Source organism: Accipiter gentilis, chromosome 11 (assembly GCF_929443795.1).
Source record: "Accipiter gentilis chromosome 11, bAccGen1.1, whole genome shotgun sequence".
Lineage (NCBI taxonomy): Eukaryota > Metazoa > Chordata > Aves > Accipitriformes > Accipitridae > Astur > Astur gentilis.
The window spans coordinates 32,193,788-32,210,206 of record NC_064890.1 but is presented as its reverse complement, the minus strand read 5'-3'; the positions used below and the strand labels follow the sequence as shown (position 1 = coordinate 32,210,206).

General features: G+C 36.3%; 1 protein-coding gene across 37 annotated transcripts in view; it reads right to left on the bottom strand.

The window, feature by feature from the left end:
• NRCAM (neuronal cell adhesion molecule) overlaps positions 1-16,419 on the bottom strand; it is a 74,526-nt gene that overhangs the window by 25,426 nt on the left and 32,681 nt on the right. For 17 of the 37 annotated variants that reach the window (XM_049813904.1, XM_049813894.1, XM_049813903.1 and 14 more), the window contains 7 exons: positions 14,279-14,476; positions 14,097-14,167; positions 13,007-13,232; positions 12,588-12,703; positions 8,534-8,738; positions 8,225-8,347; positions 7,037-7,213 (listed from right to left, as the gene is read on the bottom strand). In XM_049813904.1, coding sequence (XP_049669861.1) covers positions 7,037-7,213; positions 8,225-8,347; positions 8,534-8,738; positions 12,588-12,703; positions 13,007-13,232; positions 14,097-14,167; positions 14,279-14,476 — 1,116 coding nt within the window. Of the gene's footprint in view, positions 1-5,863; positions 5,900-7,027; positions 7,214-8,224; positions 8,348-8,533; positions 8,739-12,587; positions 12,704-13,006; positions 13,233-14,096; positions 14,168-14,278; positions 14,477-16,419 lie in introns of all 37 variants that reach the window. The other 20 variants (XM_049813879.1, XM_049813883.1, XM_049813885.1 and 17 more) reach the window with 2 other exon arrangements.

The following is a 16,419-nucleotide window of genomic DNA, read 5'->3' as shown; positions in this document are numbered from 1 at the left end:
GGGTATCTGGTAAATGTCTTTCTGTTCACATGACTGTATTTAACAAGTTGGCTCTGAAAATGACCTTCATTCTCTTGGTGTCTTAGTTTCTAAATCTTCTCAAGTGACCAATTTATGCTTAGATCTATCAGATGTACTCTTATCTGATTCTTACCAATAGCTGTTTGTATAGATTTATCCCTGTGTAGTATTTGGTCAGATTTAAGTTCTGGGTTTTCTCCTATTGAATACAATGCACCAAGAAATTTGTTCAATAGCTCATTTATTTTCAAAATCACTATTTTTGTAATTCTTTCCTGTTTTTCACTCCTGCTTGATCTATTTTTCCAGCAGGCCTGGAAAGTTTTCGTTAACTTTGGTAAACGTGCCATATTTGCAACATGAATACACACATAAGAAGATAAAAGATGGCTGATGGATCCTGAGCTGATGAAAGCCTAGAATTGAAGTGGTTACAGCATTTAAGGCTTGTCTCCAATCTACCCAGCCCCTTATCTCCTCAATCAGCACACCTCTAATTATAATTAACCTCTTAGTTCTTCAGTACGTTTCCCAGCACTGTTCACAAATGCAAAATTGTCAGTTGGCAGAAACTCTCAGTGTGTGCAAGCGCCAGTTGGTAAAAAGGGGGGGCAGAAAGCTTTGTGTCAGGGAGCAAGAGTTTTCAGTAGCGGAGCACTGGGCTCTCCTGATCTGTAACCATGCACGACGCCGTGCAGCACCGCCGACAAAAATGTCGCTCTAAAACTGATGGGAATGGATTGTTAATAAGTGACAGTTTTTATACAGACTGACTCTTACTAAGCTACCTCCAGTAAATTAAGCTCTTTTATTCATGCTACGATACAATGCAAAATTTAGCTGGCAGTTCTGAGTATGGTTTCATTCCTATGGCGAGATATGGTATGAAAGCATTTGCTGATCATTGAGAAAGAGGCCTAGGCTCAAAGTAAAATTTTCCTTTCTTTTCAAATTAATTCCAGTGCTTTTTTAGTGGAGTTTTTTGTAGAGTTGTATTTAATCTTCCAGCCTTTCAGGAACACAGTTCCTCCAAATAACACAGTTATACTTGGGCTGCAGATTCAATAGAATTTAATAAGACATGACATAAGATATGAATGGATTTTAACAACAGAATAGGTACTCTCTCTCAAGATTTAGTTCAGCAGAACAATAAATTAAATAATCCCTAAAGTGACTAAACTTTAGGAATTTTCATGGGATTCACCTGATCTCCAGGAAAAAATGGCAGGTAAAGTGACACACACACATTTGAAGATTGGTGTCAAATGGAAAAAAAACCCGCAAAGCAACATATCATAGACAATTAGTTAAAATGCATATATAAGGAGAAAAATAAATTCAAAGGACGCCCCCCCCCCCCAAAAAAAAAGACGAAGGAAGAAGGTAATAGATTCTGCCAGAGCCTGTAAGACACAGAGAAGGGTTTTGCTTTTGCTTGCTTTTTAACCTACAACTTTTACAGTATGAAATTCAAGCCTTAGTGTAACAGTAGAAATGAATTCCACTTCTGGCAGTGAGAGATGGGCATTAGTCACTTCTACGATTATTTAGGCCATTGCAAGAGCATTCTCGTAGTGCAAGAAATACAGAAGACAAAGAAGAAACGCAAGAAATCATTTCACTGATAAGCATTTAGCATGGCCTGGATTTTGCATGACATCTATGAAGCAAAAGGTATTTGCAGGAATTTTTGCATTGCAATAATCATAATTTTCTCTAGTCGAGCATGCAAAGCATCATCATTGTTCCCAGTAGACTTAAAAGAGGACAAAACAGTAGTTCTGCATAGCAGGCTGTCCTGAAAGAATCACGTAGACGTATCAGGGAGAGAGAAGTCCACAGGGAGAGAGTGGCTGAAGGAGCAGTACAAAAATACCGTAATCAACTTGAAAAGAAAAAGCAGCTTGAACTTGTTAGCAAAAAATATGGAGACATTATGTGAAATGATTCAAAGAGGGAGGGAAGACAGATGGTGGGCAGGGAAAATGATTTAAAGAACAGCACTTTGTATGGAACAAAGAAAATTGAGATGATCCTATCTTCTACGAAGAGATCAGATATGAACTCAGCTGAGAATGATTTCTAGCCTACAGTGAAGAGCTACATATTGGAGATTCAGTCAGAAAAAAAAGAATCGTTTCAAACCCAGAGGCTAGACTACTTGTTCTCCCTTGCAACAAAAGTACTTCTGTCAGTAATACTTGAGCTGTGACGTTCACACGAAGAAGGCAGACCAGACTGAGTACCGCATTGACAGGAAGCGTTAACTTCAATTAAAGGTAACTGTGATCTCACAACCTTATTTTAATTGCAGCTCAGGACTGCCAGTTACCAGTTACAAGAACTTGCTTTCAAATAAAAAAGTTGACTAAATTAAAAAGAAACTGAAAAGTGAAACAAAAAGGCTCGTGAGACTGACATGTCATGCCATGACTCCCTACGCTTCAGCTTACAACAAACACAAAAACGAGGCCCTGTGACTGTTTATTTTAAACGACAACTTTCATTTCTACCACTGGGCAAATCTGTATTCTCTTCTTTCCTCTGTAGACCAGTTATTTAAAACTTCTAATGGAAGAAGGTAGAAAAGACTTGACTCCAGGGATTATCTTTTTCAGCTGCTACTATAATTATTTTATATGTCATCAGGTTCTTATTCCCCAATTTTTCTCACACCTCTATAATCTCATGCCTGTCATTAGACGTCAATACATTATGTTTTACATATGCAGTTTTCAGACACATTTAGAATACAGGTTGCCAGTAATAAAAAATTTTTTTTTTTTTTTTTTTTTTTTTTTGTGGTGCCATAATTTTATCAAATTTAAGTCATTCATAACATCACAGTATTAGAAAGGAAAAAAGATGGTGTCAGTCAAATAGGAGTATCAACTATAACAGGATAGTTTGCCCATCTAGTAAAATAAAGTGTCTCATGATTTATTCATGTGGGCTTGTGAGAGAATGACGTGGATCTCCTCTGTTAAGTTTCCCTTAGAGAAGAAAAAACCCTCAATTCTTGTAATTTGCGAAGTTCCCTTGTATTTCTGCTATTTGATGCAATGGCACTGTTTGTCTAAAGAACGTTTTTATTAGGATGGTGCCCATATCACAGGGAGACAATAATTTCCTCCTTATATTGCCCCCCATTTGAATAGAGCTTTTAAGTTCTATTCAAGCTAAAGAAAAAAAATGATTCCTTTATATAAATCCCTTAGCCTTCACCTCATATTTCAAGTTTTCATGTAAAATTGTTATTTTCCCTTACGGGAAAAACGCACAAAACTTGCTTCTTTACTTATTGGTCTAGAATGTACTGGATGTCTTTACTTAACACCAGTACAGTCATTATAATCAGACAAACTCAGTTGGGACAAATATTAAAAGTGTCAAGTGCAGCAGTAAGCAGACTGTGGTTACTTTCATTGTTTTTAAAGTAATAAAAGACAATGAAGGGCCCACGGCTGTCTGAAACGATGGCAAAAGACACATGGTGCCAAGAGACACGGAATGTATTTCAGAACTACAATAAATATATTGAGACACTCTAAGATCCTTTGATTTACCGTAGCAATGTTTCCCTCTGCACTTTAATACATAGTTATACTCTGAGAAGTGAAATACGTCCCAAGTTGCACAGCTCGCCCACATACAGATGACTTGAATTCCTCCGGGACCTTCTGTCTAATGTTTCTGACTGGCCAAGCTGCAGGTCTTCAGGGGCAGCTAGCCAGTAGAAAACACCACGTACAGAAATTTCTGTGCAATTTAGGCTGGCTGAATCTAGGACCTATTGTCTTCTTAACTTCCAAGTTGAATAAGCTCAAATTGAAAGAGAAAGGTTAATTACATTTTTTGGTAAGTTCTGCCCTTCAAAATGAAAAACTGAGATGTTTTTGATAGATCACAAAAAGGTTGAGAATATCTAGATTGCACCTTCTCCTTGGTTTGGCTTTGGGTCCACATCAGTAAGAGCTGTATGTACCTATAGGCCCTCCTGCACTTAACAGAGAAGTAACAATTCACTGCTGGGTACGGCTTCTTCTTGAGTGGGCTGAGTATGTCTATCTTCCAAATGCACCCACTCATGAGGCCAAATAATTTGGCACTTGATCTTGATAATACGATCTTCCTTTTCCTTCCTTCTAGTCCCTGATCAGTAGTGAAACAGTTAATCACGTTAATGTAAGTAACCACCGAGAACATTCATCTCAGACCTGCAGCAACTCAGATGTCCTAACAGATGTCATGGCTTTAGTTCCATCCTGTTTGCAGTTCCAAAGTTTTCTTTGCAATTGTAAGAGCTAGATGCTATAGGAATATGTGAAAACTTTGAAACCATAAACGGCATGGAACCAAACGAAGACATCTGCTTAGTTTTCAGAGCATCTGAGATGACAGCTCTGAAACGTGAACTGCTCCAGCTGATCTTACAAATAAGATGCTTTCTGCTAGCCACGGACTGTGATACAGCTATAATTAGACCTCAGTTTCACACAGAGAATCCACTTTTCCTTGCATGAGTTTTTATAGTCAGCTACAAATAATGAGAACTTGATTTATATTTCTGCTGTTAATGTCCAGGACTACAAGCCAGTTTGCTTGTTCCAATCTGTGCTGACTTCTCAGCTACAACTAGACTGAAAAAACAGTAAGAAAGACTTGTCATTAAAATAAATCCACAACTCCATATGCTTACCAGAAATGCATCTGATATTAGAATAGACTTATATATACATATAAAAAAATATATTATTTATGCACAAATATATGCATACATACATGTATATAGAGTCTGATCTATATCTGAGTGAATGAAGTTCTTTGTTATGGTTATTATCATTCAAAACATCTGTTCATCAAGCGGAAAGAAAATATATGTAAAACAATTTCTGTTGTCTCTTCCAAGTTTGTAAAAAACGTTGCGTATTTCATGTACAGATTTTGATTTGGGATGTTTATGGTCTGAGATGTTCATGAGTGTTAATGACACCTCTGTGATAAAATGACACATACGTATTGACACACCTTTCTGACTTAAAGCTACCTAACAGTCCTCAGGACAATCTTTGCTTCTGACAGCGAAGGTATCAAAATTCATAAAAACTGTGTGCAATGTGAAGAACACCTTGTTTGACAGAAGAACTGCATCACAAAGAACTAAATATTACTGAATTCAAGAATAAGGATGATAATAGGTTCCACTCACTGAAATATCCTCAAGAACTCACTCACAAGATCTGTGAACCTAAGACAGCAGGAAGCCATTTGCCTGTATATCCCATCTGATACTCAAATTGAGAAGTATACAGAGGGTATTGTCAGTCATCTGTCTCCTATGCACAGTTGGCTTGCAAATGAAATAAATGTCATCAAACGGGTAGCATTAATCAGCAGCGAGAACAAGAATGCACCTACTTTTTTAAAACAAAAAATGCACATGGCACAGGCAGTAAAAAAATCTCCTTTGCAAAAGTGCTGTTTTTTCTACTTCAGCTAATCAGTGCTAGTGCACCTGGATCCTGAATATTTATGACCATGACATACATCTGTTAAATGTTCAGAAATAATTAGACTTTGCTGAAGCAAAGCTAATGAATTCCCCTGAAACTCTGTGGCAAAATAAACAGATGAAAGGTATTAATAAGCATTCTGGATTTCTTAAAAAAAAAAAACAACAACAAAACAACAACAAAACCCCCAAATGTTTTCATCCAGCACTGATTAATACTTTGTATAGCAATGTGTAGTCCAAGATTTTCTGTCCTTACCACTGCAATTTCCCCATTTGCAACACTGCAAAATCCACACATTAACAAATCATGCAGTTTCATTTTACCTTTGCCTGCACCTACAGCAGGACGGAGAATACCAGCTTTAATGGAGGAAAACAAGAATAGGAACACTATATAATTAGATACAACACCAAAGGGAACATACATATATAACTTCATTATAAACCAGAAAAGCATGCAAACCAGATAAAATGTACTAATTCAAATAAATTAGAAACAATCCACTTATGCTGAACACTGACAGACTATTACAAGACAAAAATTAATATACATGCATTTACAAAATTTTATTGCTCATGCTTGTTAAGATTCACAATTTAAAATAAATGTAGTTCATATGCAACCTTAATACACTATTTGTTATTACACTTAATACACTATGCATTGCATACCAACTCATCTACGGCAATTCCAATGAAATATATTTTTACTAAGCATAAAAATATGTGAAAAGATGGTATCAAAATAGACTTTTAATATTAAGATGTGCAAAATCGTAAAAGACTTTCCCCCCAAATTTCCCCTTTGCTTTAAATTACTCTTATTTTATTAAGCTTTCATATTTAAATAAATAACATCTTCAACAACAAAAGAACTGCCAAAATCAAAGATCTAGAATGGCTATAAATGTAAAAATTAATAGTGTCAGGATTGAACAATACACTTAAGAGTTTTTAAATATTATAAAATGTCACCAGTTATTTGGGGCCATAGATGACAAATTTATTTCTGTAGCTTTTTTGAAGTTAGTTTTGTCAGCTCTGTAAAAAAAGTTCAGATCTCACAGAAGCTGTTGCATACTTCTAAAGAGAAATAATTTCCTCTAGCCATAAAGCTCCATCATTTCAGTCTTGTTCTCTGTGACCACAGCTGGTCAAGGAAGCAGAATACGTGAATGGAGGAGACCACTTAAAATGTAAAGTTACATAAAACTTTGAAGCCCAGAAAAGCCAAAGTCTTAGAACTTTTAAGTTTATATCAAAAGGAGGGGCTTTACACCTCTTTTGGGGCTTCCACTACAGCAGAAAACCTTCGTACATCTTCTCTTAGAAACTATTTAAAATCTTTTACTAGTGTATAATACAGTTAAGAAAGCTCTAGAAAAAATTTTAGTAGGGGCTATTTCCTTAATGGAAAGGAAGTAGTAGCAATATTTTCAATAAAATTTGTAGCAGTTTTTAAACTCAAGGGGTTTTCTTTATACATACCCATCTTACCTTCATCCATAATTGTTACTGCTTCCTCAGTTATCTGACTTCCTGATCCAACTGAAGTTTGTGCATTAAAGTAAAACTTGTACCGTGTGCTGTAATTTAAATTTTTTAATATCAAGCTGCTCTCGTTGGCAGGAATTCTTATCTCTACCAAGGGACCCAATTCGTGTGTGTTGTTAACTGTTGTTACAAGGGAAAAAAAAAAAAAAAGAGTTAGGAAAATTGCCTACATTATCATTGCGTGAAAACAGGCTTTTTTTGTTTGCATGTATTTGTTTCATTTGTCTGCTGCACTGTTCATTTCAGGTTATATGAACGATAATCTATAGCTTCAAAAGAAAGTCGACTTCGTGTACAAAGGATCTATCAGGGGCCAAAATTCAACAGGGAGATAGGAAACACCTACAAGTTTTTTAAGTTCAAGTTCCATTCTCATAAGTATCTGAATCCAAGGCAACTGACTCCACATCACATCATCTGAACTTACACCCTTTTGAAACACTGAACATTAAAAAAACCTGAAAGTCTAAACTAGCTGCCTCATAATAAATTCAGTATGCTTAGAAGAAAAAATACTGAAGTGACTTGTACCTAATGCAAAGGAACAGGGGAAACTGCTAAGTGGAAGAAAACAAACTTCCTTAATCTATTCCATGCACACAAAACTCTTAAATTTTCAGCGTCACTGCTGACAGATTTCTGGGCAAGTAAGCAGTGGCATGGGGATCCTAAGGAAGTGATTCATAGCTCTGATACGAGTAAATGGCACATTTATGAATTTTTCACTTTAAAATTAAAATACCGTGAAAATTGAAGAAGCCCACAACTGTATAATTGTATGTATTTTGATCTACTTCTAATGATATTTTCTCTGCAGTGAAAATATAGGATTTGTAAGTAGTAGTATCTTGCTTCTAACTTGGCTGTCAATTCTATGTAGGACTTCCTCTCCATTTTTCTGTGAAGTGTGGTTTGAAGAAATAAAAGTAATGGAACCTGGCACTTGACCAAGTGAAGTTTTCCAAATAGTCATCTCTATTGTCAAAATACATTAATTTTATTCAAACTTGACATCTACAATACGATCCTATCTTTTGTACGTTATAAATTTAACATTTTTTCTTAATAAATGGATTGTTATTTGGTAGACATATTGTCTAAGTTAGAGTTATATATTCATAATTAACTTACTTGGCTGAAACTTCAGTATATATGATGTCAAAACACCATTTGGATGGGTAGGTGAACCCCACTCCAGAGTCAGGGAGTCCAATGTTGGGTTAGTAATCTTCAAAAAGGAGGGTGAGCTAGGAACTTTTAAGAAGAATATATAGTAAATACAAAGCAGATTAACTTAAAACAACTCATGAATTATTAATTCTTAAGAATATTACTGCATTGAGCCAGATTATTATTTTATGATGTCCAAGATGCAAATTCAGCAATTACACCCTTAGTGTTCTATTTCTGAATATACCACATTTAAGTCTCACTTCATACCTCCTTCAGGGGTCTTAAATACTTTGTCTGGGCTTGCTGGTCCTTCTCCTTTACCATTAACAACTCTAACATTCAGCTTGTAAGAACTAAAGGGCTCCAGCCCTGGCAACATTCCAAAAGTCTTGTTTCCCCTGAAAGTCAAGATCTTTTTTTCTACATGCCGCCTACTCCTTCTGGATAGACTCTGCACTTTCCAGTAGTAAACCTAAAGACAAAAGAACAGTGAGTGTTTAGGTGTTCTGATTTTACAAACTCTAAGTCTTTCCATGAGTATCCATGAATTAAAGGTAGGAATAATTGCAATTTTAATAAGCTCAGGTGAGACACAGCATAGAGCTTTCCTGCTCCAGAAACAGTTTGTCCAGAAACAGTCGTGCCTGCACAACTGGGTGAAGACTATCACCTGCCAGTTCTGCTAATGCTCAAAGCCAGTTCAGCACAAGTTCTGGTTTGAAACTGCATTAGTATGTGGTGGTTCTCATGTTAGCAAGTCCATCTGAGAGGCAGGAATCATTCATACCATCCATTCTTTCAGTGAGATGTCTACACAGCTTCCAAAGCAGACTTGCACTTTGCCACCTTGTTGTGTCACACACCTGACCATGCTATTCCCTGTGATGTGGAAGACAAAATTTGTCTGGGCTGGAAAAACAAGTTCTGAAAGGATTCTAAGGTTACAGTCATGGAACGATCTCCACCCAGGGACAGGAAGACAATTCCTCCATTTATGTGACAAACAGATCAGACCACAAAGCTGATTTTGGTTATTTATTTTGCCGATTGAGTTTCTAAGAAACTACAGATGAGCCTCAGAGGTAATTACCTTGCCTGCACTCTGTTTACTCGTCTCTCTATCATGGTATCTGGAAAGATATTAACAGTTGCCCCTAACAAAGACTTGTATCACTCCTAGGATTGTTACCTTCCAATACATCATTGTTCATTTTTCACAGTGTAATTTTCACACATGTATGATCACACACTAAAACTGATAAAGCAATTTAAATGGGTAAAATTCTGGTTGCATTTAGGCCAACTGCAAAACACCTCTTTAATTAAGGAAGTTGGGATCTCACACATGAATTCAAAAAAGGGAACTGTTAAGGTTTACAAAGCCCAACTAGATAGCTTATAAGGCAATGTTACACGAATACCAGCTTTCTATTGCTAACAACATACCATTTCACTCTAATCACTGTTAAATACCACCGTGTTTTACCTGGCTTGAGTTAAAGATTTTCAACACCGCCAGCTGTCATCCTGTAGCTCTCATCCTACCAACTAGCAAGAAAGCCATTTACAAGCTAACAAAAGCTTGACATGTTGGTACTTTTAGTATTGAAACTCATAAGGTATAGTTCATGATATTTGAAAATAATGTTAGCCAGTAACATTTCACAAAGCACATTATATATATATTATATTATTATAGTTGAGTCATCACATGCCACTAGCCAGGCTGAAATTAAAAGTCAGCTTTAATAAGCTGGGTTTGATAGTCAGTGATTTGGAAGAGGAATATGACAGCAAAAGAGACCTCATCGCATTTTTCACATACTGTATTGAATAACCACTGAATTCATAAGAATAACAGGAGAAAATGGCAGCAGTAACAGTGAAAAGAATTATTTTTAAAATTTCTTCTTAGGTTTGAAATGCTTTATAGTACCACAGTATATCGAGTAATAGCTAAATTAATACAAGAGCAAAATATGAGTGATGTGCTGTGGACTGCTGCTAGTTAGATACCTTCCTGCTTTGTTCACCCATTTGTCCTCACGGCGTGACTCTTTAGAGAAATACCCCTCTCTTTATTAAGAAATGTGTTCCTAATGAAACACTGCATATTGGGCTACTGTCTGAAACAATTTTATTAACTAGGAAAGCCTGAGTTTGCTAGTAAGATTTTGCTGATGTGTTTAAAAAGAGCTAGTCATGTGCTTTGTAAGCTATGTCAATAACTAAGACACTTAAAGCATAGTCTGCATCCATGAAAAGTTTTTAGCTTGTATTCAGAGAAAGCTTTATAACAGTAACTATCCACCAGGTCTTAGGACCTGTCATGCTTTGTCTAGTTTTTAACATATTTTAGCTTGATTTAGCTCTATCTGCAAAAATTATATAAGAAACTTTTGCTGCATATGCAACTTATTCAAGGATGTACCATTGTCACATTTGTCCTAGCCATAACAGCAAAACGACTCAGTGGTCAGGTCTGTTGTCAAACCTGTGGTCTTGAGCTTGTTTTATTTATGATTACTGACAAACTTATTTTAGTTTCAGTTTTGCTTAGCTTTGTGTAATTGTGTGGTTCTCCTCCCTACAGAAAAAAAAAGTCATTCTGTACACAGAGAAAGACTAACACACTGAACAGAAGTAATCATGGCATGACTAATCCCCTAGACCAACTGGAGAGCAAAGTGTGCAACCTGTTAGGAAATACAGGACAGAAAATAACCCTCAGAGACTCCAAGTCTGAGGAACAAGAAATCTCCATCTAAACTTGAGACGATGACAACTCAGTTTGAAGGGTGAGAACTTAACACCCAGTGTATGGGCAGACATTTGTCTATGGATTTTTTTGTATTATTAATGACCTTTAACAGAAATTTGGTGGTTTGGATTATAAGCATTAGTGTTGCTGTAACTCCATTAATAATAAGCATTAACTTCACTAAATTCTAACTCTTCAATCCTCACATAATGGACCTTTACATTTGGTTGCCCATTTGTGCGTGAAATACCAGGTTGACTGTCATCTGACAGATAAACATTTAACAGACTAATAAGTCCTGTTTCTCAGCTGAATTTAGTATCTAGGGCAGAGCACCACACTAACTACAAATACTTACGCTAGCTCATACAAAACTAGCTTAAGTGTCTCTGGATGGTGGTATTTTGTGCCAGGTACACCAGGAACTCACATTCATGTGGTAACCAGCTGTAACGCAATGAAGTTCAGTTTCAATGCTCTTGAATACTAGTCCTCCATTTTTTAAGTAGGATGTACATTTATTCTCCTCCGAATATTCTTTACTCTTTTAATTTTTAAAATATTTCTTTTTCCTCTTTCATTTAAACAGAAATTGTTCAAATTAGTCTGTCTTACAAAGTAACTTCGTTTGGGCTGTGTAACCAGTCTGTTTTGTTAGAACATATTTATTTGTATATTTGCAGAGGAGCAAAGAAGTAATTATTTTTTATTTTCTTCTACCGTTTCATAGGAAGTCAGTACACCCTCTCATTCCACTCCTCCCTCCACAACCAGTCTACCATGCTTCTGCAGTTTTTGCGCTCCTGAGTTTCTTCTGATGGGCTTCTAGTGCAACCTCTGAAGCAACTTTTGCCATCAGATTTTCCCTGTCCTCCAGGGACACCAGCTCCCCCAGTTTCTAACCCTGAAGTCCTTCTGTCTCCCGTTCCCTATTAACTGCAGTATTCTGTCTCCAACACAGCCTTCTCAGTTATCATCAAGACCAGCACACTTTCTTACACTAAGCTTCCTTCAGTTATATGCACACTCCAAACCTTCTGCCATTTCCTATCTCCTTAAATAGAGCTTTTAAACTGAGCTTTTTGCTGGCCTCCAAAAAGACACAGTACCCAGCATAAGCTAGCAAGTGGCCAGTTACTCAGATTTAAAGATGTGATTAATTATATTATGGCAGAAGATTAATAATCTTAGCATTAGACCTAGAAGAGACTCCTACAGAAACTATTTCTCCTCATCCTCTAAATATCCTTTTGGAATAAGATCTGTAAAACTATTACAATTTTTTTAATCTGTATAATGTGTGCAAACTTAATTGCAGACACATCCCATCTTTCTTCAAGGACAATGTCACAGGAGACTACAAGGTGCTACAAGGCTGGAACGTTGCTGAACTTTAAGTGAATTGTATCAATGCTGTTGATCTTGTCAGCAAAACTTGTGAGCTCACTGAAAAGCAAGAGTCCTCTTATATGCCCGTTACTTCAGTCTGGATACAATCTCATATAGGAAGCATGATCTGTTTTAATAAATAAGGAACAGAATGCTTTTGACTGTACTTACTTTGTACCCTTGAAGGTGTCCTCGGACAGTTTTTAGTGGAACTGGGTCCCAATGCACCTTTGCTAATGTGCTGTTAATAACATGAACCTGCACATTGCCTGGAGCAACCATTGGCACTGTGTGGAAAGGATGGAACAAATATCTAGTTAGAATAAGAAACCACACAAACATACTTTTTCAGAACGAGTCTTTGCATTGCACTCAACTAGTAGGTTAAAATGTTCCTATGTTAAAAAGCTGACCTCAGGATTAATACTACAGAGTGTTATGAAGCCTTATTATCTCCAAATTCCTTAATTTTAATTAAAAAAAACCCCTACTATCCCCCTTTTTCAATATTTTAGTATTGTAAATACCCATTTAGGTTACACATTTAATTGCTTTTTATTAGTACAATTGAGTCAAACTACAAAACTTACAGTCTTCCCCTGAATGTCCAATCACCTCCGATGGCTCTGGTGCATATCCCAGGTCATTTAAAGCTTGTACTTTTATTTCATAGGGAACAAAAGTTGGTGTACCAGACACAATATATTTAGATACATTTGCAACTATAACAGATGTCCATTCATCGTCAACATCCTTCTGACGCCAGCTGACTTTGTACTGAAGCCCTGGTCCGTTAGACTGAAAACCTTTTAAAGACTGAAATGAAAATAAATTTTTTAGAATATTTTGAAGCATCCAAAAAATCCAAAGTAAAATAGGAAATATATTGATTCTTTTTTAGAATTTTACTGAAAATTTACCATTGTGTTCTGTGACAGAGAAGCACTGCTGAAGTTCCCAAGCTATGCAATTTAGCGTTTACAGGAGGTCATTCAGTTCAGTTGCTTTTCATTCATTAGTAAAAAACCACATTGAATGGTGATCCTGGCTAATTCTCATGCAACCATGCATTATGACTTCTGTAGACATATTTTGTTTTCAAATATTTCTTAAGAAGTGGAAGAGGGAAAGACTTACACCAACTCCCTATATACAGTGTTCCCTAGATAATATTTCTTGTCTGGAATGGGAAATTGGTTTTACATTGCTCCCATCATGATGATAAGGGCATGATAGAGAAAACTTTGCCACAAAAGTTTCTTAGTGGAAGAGTGCACAATAATTTGGTTTGTCACAAAAGTTGAGGGTATAATTAGGATTCACATTAGAATTCATTCTAAAAATAAGAGTCTACTTGAGATAAACCTCAATTTACATATTTAAGTTTTCTTAAATTGGCAACAAAACATCCTGTGTTACCATATTAATAGCTTATCTTGAGAAATCACTCAAGGAAAATATGGCACCTTAAAAATTTTTCTTTTTCATAATGCATGCAGATCTTCCCTGAAAATGAAGATGGGGAAATGTTGGGATTTTACCTTTTTTCAAGAATGTTTTAAGCAAGCAACACATCGGGTATTCTCATAGCGTGTTCACAGATAGTTCGTTATTATTTCTCAAAAAAACCCGCTACTCACCTGAAAACAAACAAATGAAACCTCGAAAAACCAAACTTACCTCCCATGTTATCACCAAATTATCAGGTTCTGAGCCTATCCCTTGTACATTAGAAGGATTTTCATCAGGGTCTAAAAATAAAATATTTACATGTGAACAAGAATGACTGCTGTTTGCATTCCAAGCAAATTCAACGCCATTCATAACATAAATCAATCACTGATAAGCAGAAAGTTATTTACTTGCAGATTTTGTCAGGTACTGCTCAGATGGTTCACTGGGCTGACTTCTGCCAATCTCATTGACAGCTATCACACGGAATGAGTAGTTGACGTATGGAGACAACTTCAACTGTACTGTTGTCTGAGTTCCAGGAACTTCCGTCTGGTAATGCCATACCCCTGGTTCATGCAGCCCATCTTCATATTCAATCACAAAGTCTGTAAATAGAAATTGAATCCAACTTTATGTCAAAACTTGCAACACCTTCCTAGATCAGTGTAGGCATTTCTGAATGAGCTAATCAGAAGGGACTGATCCAATCAACGTTTTTAAAAATCATGGATATTGAAATGTAAGTACATAAACCAGAACACAGATCTATAATGTGGATCTCAAAAGTACTGCCTAGGTAGAAACATAATAGAAACACTCTTACTTTTATTATTTGGTATTCTCACTAATGCAGCTACCTGCCAGGTAATTACAGGTTATTACAAGAGCTTGCTCTCAGGTACCAGATTTTAATGTAACAGGAACCCTTGAACTATCACAGCAAGAAAGTGAGACAAGATTGGAATTTCGATGTGAAAGTAATATTTGGCTGACAAATATATTGGTCTTAGTTGTATCAAGCTGACAGTAAGTAGTACCTGTACAATACTAAAACTCTCTTGGGTATTCCGTTTTCCCCAATGAGACTGGCTTAGTGAAGAACTATTTAAAGTTAAGAACCAATACTCGAGAAAGTTTTTTGAGAGCACTTTTCAGTATCTTCAAATTAAGTCAAGGAACGTATGTTCAGAAGCTAAATTCCCTGAGAGTTCTCTGTGTGAACATGACAATGATTACTGTTAAGAACCTACAGAGTATATAACCTCAGGGATACATAGGTTTGTAGAACTCCAAAAAGAAAACCACATTCATTATCGAAGACAAAAGGACATTTTTTTTCAGCTGTGATACAGCCAAAAAAGCTTCCTGCTCTTAGGTAGGAGATACAAATTTTGAAACACTTAGGAGGAATTCTTAGGATACAGTAAGTGAATGGGAGAAGAACGCGTAGTCTGAGTACTTTCCATGGAACCTTACGTTTAGATACACAAAATATACATGAGTATCAAATGTTTGTGTGTTGTGTAACAAAAATTTTCCCCTATCTCATGTATAGGTGGGGACAAGAAGCCAGAACATGGCTCAGAATACACCCTGTTTGCACTACTAAAGAAATTCTGAGGGACATCTAGAAATTGCTTTTAGAATACTTACAGTACCACATAGAAACAATGCACAACATTTTGAGGAGCCAAGATGTTCAAGAAGTAAAATAGATAAGTAGTACTAATCATAGCCTTCTGGACTTAAGGCTTGCAGATTTCATCCTGACCTGAGCAGTAAGAAAGAGAGAGAACCAGCCCCAAATCACTGCCCGAGTTATAGCTGGTGTTGTGTGCTCAGAGGGAAAGGTCTTGGGATGGGATGTTTTCTGGACCAAAGCCTTTGCTGAAAAGGTGAGAATATTACATACTAAAACCAAAAAAAAGCACCCACAAAAGTTTTCACTACTGCTTTTTGCTTCCCTAGTAACTAGCATTCTGCTTGCAACTCCAGTAGAACAATTTATAGGAGGCTTCAAGGAAAAAAATCCTGCTTGAGCTTTCAGAGAGATTCTAGCATGTCAATCATATTACATGGGTAAAGGGATCACTCATAATGAAGTGCTATCCTTGAGTCTTGATCTATACTTTGAAGTGATAGCAGTAGCAATAATAGGCTTACTTATGAAGCAAATGCCTTATTTTGCAGGCTCTCAGGGGACCGCACAGCAATATAAATTGTATCATAATTAAAACCAGCATTATTTAGTCAGAAGAGTTCAATTTCCAGTATCAGACTGCACGCAATATCTCGCTTCTAGAAAAACTCTGACATGAGCCAACACCACCTAGTATCATCTTTTTTGAAACTGATCTCATTCCCATAGGAAGGCAAGACTTGTGTCTTCTGGTCTGGAAAAAAATGAAAATACTGATACAATTCAACTATTTATGTTAAAAACTTCTATATATTCTATTTTTAAAAGTATATTACTAATTGATACATATTAGACAAGTCTGAAAGTGTAAAACTTCAGCAAAATCCCTTGGCGTTTCATTAAAATGCA